The sequence below is a fragment of the Glycine max genome, chromosome 11, assembly GCF_000004515.6.
Source record: "Glycine max cultivar Williams 82 chromosome 11, Glycine_max_v4.0, whole genome shotgun sequence".
Classification (NCBI taxonomy): domain Eukaryota; kingdom Viridiplantae; phylum Streptophyta; class Magnoliopsida; order Fabales; family Fabaceae; genus Glycine; species Glycine max.
Window position 1 is genome coordinate 20,738,401 of NC_038247.2, and position 9,374 is coordinate 20,747,774.

At 29.8% G+C, this 9,374-nt stretch overlaps 1 protein-coding gene across 1 annotated transcript; it reads left to right on the top strand.

The window, feature by feature from the left end:
• Positions 1–5,624: 5,624 nt before the first annotated feature.
• Positions 5,625–9,167, top strand: LOC100787550 (cation/H(+) antiporter 14). The gene is made up of 3 exons (XM_003537276.3): positions 5,625–5,858; positions 6,605–7,603; positions 8,061–9,167. The coding sequence occupies exons 1-3, from the start codon at positions 5,625–5,627 to the stop codon at positions 9,165–9,167; spliced, it is 2,340 nt and encodes a 779-aa protein (XP_003537324.1).
• Positions 9,168–9,374: the final 207 nt, after the last annotated feature.

Sequence of the window (9,374 nt, forward strand, 5' to 3'; positions counted from 1 at the left end):
TTTGACTACCTTGCTCGCATGCCATTACAGGGTGTGCTTTTTGCAATTTAAATTATGATGACTTTATTGACCCTGTATACAAGTTGAAAAATATTTTCAAATTTTATTAGCATCACTTTCATTCCCTTGGAAGTGAAGACACATGGCCTCAATATCTAGGTCCACATTTTATGCTTGATCCTTCGAAACGACGACAGACATCGGAAAGATCAGCCACTACTTGAATACATAATGAAATGGACAAACCAATTTCAAATAGGCCTAAGAAATGCTCATTGTGTAGAAGCGAAGGTCATAATTGTACTAACTATCCATACAAACAAGTAAATGACTAATATAGTTTCTATTTTTTATGTTTTTCTTTAATTTGTATTGTTCATTTTATATTAATGTATAATGTTATTTTTAATTTTAGTATGTATTTTTATCAATAGATTATCCAAAATTTAAATAAACAAAAACATTTAAATAAAACAATATTAAAAATATATAATATATATTAAATAATAAAACATTAAAATAAATTAATAGCATATAAAATAAAACCATAAAAAATATACACAATATTAAATAAAACTATTAATAAGTAAAATTAAAATTATTTATTTGAAATTTAAATAAATAATTTTTTTTACAATTTTAAAAAATTAGAATACAAAGTAAAATAATGTAAAAAAATTAAATTTTTTTTAAAAAAAAACACTTTAAACTTAAACAATTTTATTTTTAAAAAAAAAATTTTACGACTTCAAAGTCATAAAACCAAAAGAAAAAGAAAATCTTTTACAACTTTGAAGTCATAAAAGCAAAAAAAATGGTTATGACTTTAAAATCGTAAAAAAATTTAAACTGAAGTCGTAAATAATTTTACGACTTCAATTCAAAAAATAGGAAGTCGCAACAGGTGTTACGACTTTTAACTCATAAGTCGTGTCACCTATCATGACTTATCCCCTTTTAGGTAATTATTTAAAGCCGACCCCCATTTAGAAAAATCGCAAAAAAAGCCCCTGATCAATAAAAAATCCAAATTATTGTTTATGCGATTCATAACTTTTTATTCTGGTTAAATTAGTTAGTTTTATTTTGGGTTCCTAATAAATAAATTTGCATTAATTCCCTAATAAAAAATATTTTTGATTCTTATTATTTTGTTTTAGTCCTTCTAATATATCTATATTTGTTTTTGTCCCTAAAATAAGTGGATAACTTGTTATTAGTCTCTATCAAATATTTTTCAAAGGGATTAATACAAAATGAACAAAATATTATACGAGCAAAAATAAAAAAAAAATAGATATACTAGAAGTACTAAAACAAAACAACAAGGACCAAAAATAAAAATTTTGTTTATAAGGAACTCAATACAAAAAAAAATTATTAGGAACTCAAAACAAAATTCACTAAATCATCAGGGATCAAAACACATAAGTAAGCCTTGTTTTTTTTATCTAAATATTTAATGACATTGGAAATATATCAACACTTTCTATAAACAGTGATATATTAAAGAACATGTTGGGTATTGCTCATTTTTGAGTAAATAGTTTATGCACAAATTAAAGACTTTTTACACTAGTCACTCAATCATAAACTAATATGCATAGTAAGTTTGTAAACTTTTATAATAACTTCCTTATAAATAATGAACAAAATGTGTTTTTAGTCCATAAACAAAATTTTGATCAATTTTAGTCACTATATTTTTCTGTTTATGTTTTTAGTCCCAACCGTTAAATCGTTAAATGATGACATGGAAGCCACATGTCAATTTTTTGAGTAAATTATGTTTTTAATTCTTCGTCTTTTTATGAAATTCACTTTTAGTTCCTCAATATTTTTTTTACCAGTCTTTGTTCCTTATCAATTTTTTTTACCAATTTTAGTCTCTCACCTTTTGTTTGTCATTGTTTTTAGTCTTTCTCATCAAGTATCATGGCTAAGCGATGATGTGGCAATCACATGACTTGACACGTAGATTGCTGGTATGATGTAATAGTCACTTGATACAATATTACTTGTTCAAGACATTTTCTAGTCATTCTAAGGCACTACAAAATTTCTTAAGTGCAAAAATGCTAAAAGGAGATATTGAAGAGTCTATACGTTAGGGGAGAAGGCCATGTGAGCGAACAAAAGAGGAGGGGCTAAAACATCAAAATATTTATAGTTCGTTAGAACCACTAGAAAATGTCTCGAACAAGAAACATTTTATCAAGTGACTATTAGATCATACTAGTAGTCCACATGGTAAGTCACGTTATCGCTTAATGGCGATATTTGATGAGAAACACTAAAAACAATGACAAAAAAATTTATGTAACTAAGACTAGTCAAACAAATTATTGATGGACTAATTAAGATCAGTCAAAAAATTGTTAAGAGACTAAATTCTGGAGAAGAAAAAGATCATTGAAGGACTAAAAGTGAATGTCATAAAAAGATGAAAGACTAAGAACACAATATACCTAAAAATTTAACATGTGATTGCCACCTCATATTAATATGTCACATGACTCTAACGTGGTTGACACGTCATCACTTAATAGTGATACTTAAGGACAGGAACTAAAAATGTAAACATTAAAAGTATAGGGATTAAGAACAATTAAAATTTTGTTTAGGGCCTAAAAATGAAAATCACTAAAGGTTGAGAGACCAAAAACATATTTTGCACAAAAATAATAGTTATTGTGATTTCTCATTTATGAATAGTGTAAAAAGATGTAAGTTAAGAATGCATAGAAAATTCATTCTATAAAAAAAAAATTCTAATCTTTATCAATATTGGGTGATATAATTAAACATGTTTGTGTTGAGAACTGAGGCCATTTGCTTTTGGTATATACATTTTGGTCACATAATTTGTTTCATATGAAAGCTACATCTACATGAAGGTGCATTTGCTTGACTCATTCTATGGTTTTACATTATTATATATTCTGGTGATAGTTTGTGGTTTCAGTTTGTGTTTAATCCATGAAAAAGAAATTAAGTTACAACTTGCTTAGCCAGTTAGTCTACTCTTGAAAACAAAAAGAATGTTGATTTTTTACAAAAATAAATTACCTAAGTTAATGGATGAATATGCCATTGTAGGTTTTTTTTTCATATTCATTAGTAGTATTTTAGACTAACAAAGTAGCATGTTATATTCAAAAATTGATATGCATCTAGTTTCAATTGAAAATTAATTTTCAATTGATATGCATCTAGTTTCAATTGAAAATTAACAAAGTAGCTTGTTATATTCAAAAATTGATATGCATCTACTTTGTTAAATTTAAAAGCATGTTACACAAACCTGTGTCAATTTGGATAGTTTGCTTTTAAATTTAACAATTCTTATTAAACTTTAATTCATTTAAATTGTAAACAAATTTGCCTCTTTATGTATGCAAATGTAACTAGTTCATAAAATAAACTTTAAATAAAAATAATAATATAAAAGGACGGTATCTTATAGACAACATATTTTAAGGAGACCAATATTATAAAAAATAAATAATTTTTAGTTAAAATATGTTTGTGGTCTATAATATATGCAAAATTTTGCATTAGAATCCCTACTAAATTTTCTCTTTATGTTTATTCATTCGTCAAATGACGTGTCCATTAAAAATTTAATATAATTTCTGACAGTTTTAAAAAATAGTTCTATTCACTTAAATTTCAAATTATAATTTGTGGTGGTTAAAAACTACCAAAATAAGTTAAAAAGGAATGTGTCACACGTAATGACCTTTTTATTTATTTTTTTTCCTTTTCATTTTCCCTTTCTACCCCTCCCTTTCCAAATTCTCTTATAGTAACCTTATTTTCTCCCTTTCCCATCTTCTACAGCCACACATGCACCACCACCACATCCTTCGTAACCATCGTCACACGCTGCCACCTCCTATGACCAAGATTTGCACACACGACCTATGTCATCACCTCCATGTTGTGCGTCGCCACCTCTTTCGACCAAGATTTGTGTGCGCGACCCACCCCATCACCTCCACATGCACGCCACTTCTACCTCTAGATTTGCACCTGCATGACTCTCATATGCACTGTCATGTCGTGCATGCCCTTTCACCATCTTGACCCAAACAACACCCCCATGACCTGCATCTCCTCTTCCACTTTAACCACTACCTCCACTGAAAAGCTCCTCAACCTCATCATGCAAATTAAATATGGTGTCATAGAACCTCATCCTCAAGGTTGCATTTCCATATTTGGGTTGTTGAGTTTATGGTGTTAGGGTTTGGTTCGAGGTTAGGGTGGCAGAATGGTGAGGTCGCACACTACCGATGGTAGTGATTTTGACTCCACTGTGGTCTGCGCACTAGCCGAAGGAAATTTAATTTATGCTTTGGTGTTGTAATTTTGGGGATTTTTTATTTGTGCTTTGATTTTGATTCTAAGGTCTTGTTCAAAATTTTGATTTCAATTTGGAATTGTTGTTTGAATTTTTTTATTTGAATATGAGATTAGATCTTGTTTTTGTGATTTGAAAGGCATCCTTTGGTGTTTTTCTTGTACTGGAATTTAATTTTTCTCCCTATTTTTTATATATTTAATTGGTTGTGACGTTTTTTTGCCTCCAAAAATTTCAATTCTAGTTTCAAAATAGATACTAGCAATTTTTAAAATTGTCACAAATCGTATTTAATGAACACATCATCACTTGATGAAGGAATTCTACCCGCATAGACCTAAAACAAAAAATTTCAAATAATAGAATCAAACGCAAAAAAAAAATATTAGGAACCTAATGCAAAATTTGGATATATATTAGGGATCACAAACATATTTTATCCTTAATTTTTTAGCATTTAAAATAGTCACCTTAAAATATATTATAAAATATTAAAAATTTGTAGAACTCAAAAAATATGTAGTACCTTTTACATAATCTATATATATATATATATATATATATATATATATATATATATATATATATATATATATATATATATATATAATGTGTCATTGGTGTGAGTGTAATTAGATTTAGATCCCTTAAGCATGATATTAAGTTTAAGATTTATGGATGAAAAAAATGTGGTTGAAAGAGGAAATCCCATTAATATTCAATCAATTTTTTTAACATAAATCCATCGATAAAGATAGTGAATACTTAGCACCTATAACATGATGACCCACAAATACCTTTAAAATATACGATTCATCTTCATATTTGGTGTTCTTATATTGTTACAAAACTTATGTATGCACAGATGCATATATGCGTTGAACATCTGGCTACATTCATGGGTCATTATCTTCCACATTTTGACTAAGGAGACCAAAAGTCTTAAATTATAGATACATATCTAGCATGGTACCTCATCTCATACCAAACAATAAGGATTTTTATTTTTTATTTTTAGTTACTATTTTTACTAACCAATTATATCGGATAACGGTCAACTAAATTGACACTTTTCAACCATTAAGCTTCTAACTTCCTTGTCCATCCATTATCTAAACTATCGTTTTAGTCTCTCTTTCCATCACCTTTCTCTCACATTTTTTGAAGTTTATTTGCCTTGTTCCTATCATTGGTATGAGTTTTGGCCATTGTTTTGGGTGCTTCTTTTGAAGTATTAACTTTTCTTAAATCTACTAAAATGGATATTGAAAGGAAAGATCAATTGAGTTCTTATGGAATGATTGGCAATGAGAAATTCGTATGCCAATATGTTTTGAAACACACAAGCAGAGGTGTTTGGTATGGAGACAATCCCCTTCATCATGACACATCTGTCTTATTTATCGAGATTATTGTTATGTATATTGTCGGTAGAATCACTTATCTCTTGTTAAGGCCTTGTCATCAAACCTTTCTTATTTCACAGATTGTGGTAAGTTATTTTTTTTCCTTTCATCACAATTAACAATTACTATTTGTTGGTCGATTGATTTGAATTGTAGCCATCAATTAGTAACCAAAGGGATTTAAGAACAAGATCAACCTTTCAATACAAAGATATCATTCATTTTATATTCGGCGTTGTATTATATAGGGATGCCATAGTTAATAAAAGTTTAAAAACGTTCATTGATATGAAGTTTAGCTTAAGCATTTGAAATAATTATACTAAGTTGTGTTTGTGAATTCGTTTTCCATAATCTTCTTTTTTTTAAGTACTCCTTGAAAGCTAATAAAATAAAGAGTTTAATAAATATGCATGGTTAGTACATTGTACTATCTAGAGAGACCATAGTTGCTAAAAGTTTAAAATCATTCATGGTCATGAAAATGCATTTTAACTTAAGCATTTGAAATAATTATTCTAAAGCCATGTTTTGGAATGAATTTGTTTTTAAGTTCTCCCACAAAGTTCATAAATAAAAAGTTTAATAGGCACACAATATTAATGTAAGAGTTTTTACATTGTAAATTAATATAAACTATTTTTTTATGACTTTTACCATAATTATTATAAAAGTTAACAAATTTACCATACATGATGGTTTGTCATTGGAAGACCGTGAATGCATGTATTATTTATTCTAAAATGAACAATCTTTTCTTTGACATGAGTATTCTATGGGATTTGATCTAATGGTTTATCATCTTGTGTTCCTTCTTCAATGGTCTCATCAGGCTGGAATCATACTGGGCCCTTTATTTCTAGGTCAACACAATTCAAGTTATGAGATGATATTTCCAACAGCAAGCAAAATGACACTCACAACATTTGCAGAATTTGGCATGATAATCCATTTCTTTCAAATAGGGGTGCAAATCAATCCCATGCTAATCTTAAAGATAGAAAAGCAAGCAATAGCAATTGGTCTAATAGGAAACATATCTTCTATAGCACTTGGTGGTATAATTTTCAATATTGTTAAAGGAATGTACCCTGAAGGGATGGAAAACACTGGTATTCATGTTTTAGTGATATCATCTTCAGTGTCTACATTTCCTGTTATTAGTGGCTTCCTTGCTGAGATGAACATTCTTAATTCAGAAATTGGACGCATGGCTATATCCATTTCCATGATTAGTGATTTATGCATGTGGGTAATGTATTTTGTGGTAATCAATAGTGCTAAAGCAGTGGAACAACAAACATATAAACCTATTACAGAAATAGCTGTGACAATTTGTTATTTCTCCATCTTATTCTTTTTTCTAAGGCCGTTGGTTATATGGATCTCCAACCGCAATCCACAAGGAAAGCCTATGACAGAAAGTCATTTCTTATCAATCATTTGTATATTACTATTTGTTGGATTCTCTGCAAGTATGTTAGGCCAACCTCCATTCCTTGTTGCGTTTTGTTTTGGCTTGATCTTACCGGATGGTCCCCCATTAGGTTCTGTCCTGGCAGAAAGACTTGACACTGTTGGTTCTACTTTTATGGTTCCATCTTATTGTACTATTACTGGCCTCAGGACTGATGTTCCTTCATTAGTAGAATCCAAGACAGTAACCATAGAGGTTATCTTAATTTCAACATACGTAGGAAAGTTTATGGGAACCATTTTACCATCGCTTCACTTTCATATTGAATTTTGGGATTCTTTTGCACTAGCTCTAATCATGTGTTGCAAAGGCCTTGTTGATCTTTGCGTCCTCAACATGTTATTGAATGTTAAGGTACGTTACCTCCTTTTTTATTATAAAATAATAAGGAAAAAACTATATAGAAAAAACATAAATATAATTTCTTAAGTGTTTTTTTGTTGTTCTTCAATCAAAATTATAGTTTTATCGTAGTAACATATGCTAACTTTCAATGCAAATCCATATTTTGTGAATTATTGATATGGAACTCCAAATTTGATTGGAACATAACACCAAAAACACCTACACAATCACATCTAAATTTTGTCCAAATACTTACATACATATATACATAAACAAATATATACACAACGTACTTCATTTTGTATTCTATATTATTGCACTTTTGATAATGATCCCAATTTGTTGATCCAATAAGTTCTTTAAAATCATATTGATATAAAGAAGTTTTGGAATTATACTATTTAGCATATTTACATGTGATCATATATATATTGCTAATTTATTTCTATTTGATGTATATCAATAGGCAATAGAAGAACTACCTTTCACCCTTGCTATATTTACTATGGTGGCCATAACTGGATTGGCATCTATAGTTGTTCATTACATATATGATCCTTCAAGGAGGTATAAAGCATATATTAGAAAGACAATTAAGGATGGACAACATGAACCTGATATCAAAATACTTGTTTGTGTTCACAATGAAGAAAATGTATATCCAATGATCAACCTTCTCCAAGCCTCCAACCCTACAAATGTTACGCCCATTTCAATCTTTGTCCTACATCTTATAGAGCTCTCAGGCAGGGCAATTTCCACTCTCACAAAAAATAAGAGTACTAACAAGTCATCTCAACACATAAAGAACGCCTTTGATCAATTTCAAATGCATAACAGAGGGTGTGTCATGTTGCAATATTTCAATGCAATTACCCCATATTTAAGCATGCACGATGATATATGCTACATGGCAATGGACTCCAAGTCTAACATTGTGATTATGCCATTTCATAAGCAATGGTCCATCAATGGAAATGTTGAGTACTCCAATGCTTCAATTAGGATACTAAACCAAAATGTTTTAAGGAAAGCTCCTTGCTCAGTTGGAATCTTTATAGATCGAAGCCAAATGAATGGCAAACTCTTAGTCATATATGAGAAGTCATTTTGTGAAATTGCCATGGTCTTCTTAGGTGGAGGTGATGACCAAGAGGCCTTGGCTTATAGTTTACGCATAGCTCAACATCCAAATGTGAGACTAACAGTCTTTTGGATAACATTTAAAATACAAGGCAACAAAAGGAAAACAAAGAATCCTTACATTGACTTGATGGAGCACATACGTTATAGTAGTTACCATGAAGGCAAAGTAACATTCAAGGAAGAGATTGTGGAAGATGGAGAAGGAACAACACAAGTTATTCGAAGCATAGAAGGACAATATAAGTTGGTCGTAGTCGGTAGACATTACATTAAAGACTCTCCATGTACACTAGGCTTGACAGAATGGTGTGAACTTCCTGAGCTTGGTCCACTTGGGAACCTCTTAGCCACATCAGATTTTACATTTTCAGTTTTGGTTGTGCAACAACAACCCCCCTTTAATCATGAATATCGGTATATTAGGTGATTCTTGAGAGCAAAATTCTATGAAAGTAACACTTTTTTGGTTGTTTAACTCTAAAATAATATTTGCTATAGGTTAATATATTTGAAATTTTGAAAGTCTTTGATGTAGAGGTTTACATGCATTCACACTAGGTACTTTATATCTTTACCAACTTTGGAAATTTATATAAATACACCTTAGAATACATTAGCAAGGTATTTAAGCTTA

Bases quoted from the DNA above. Each gene is read 5' to 3' on its own strand.
- LOC100787550 (XM_003537276.3), top strand. From the start codon at position 5,625: ATGGATATTGAAAGGAAAGATCAATTGAGTTCTTATGGAATGATTGGC. The intron at 5,859-6,604 runs GTAAGTTATTTT...TGGTCTCATCAG, and splicing joins TTCTTATTTCACAGATTGTG to GCTGGAATCATACTGGGCCC. The intron at 7,604-8,060 runs GTACGTTACCTC...GTATATCAATAG, and splicing joins ACATGTTATTGAATGTTAAG to GCAATAGAAGAACTACCTTT.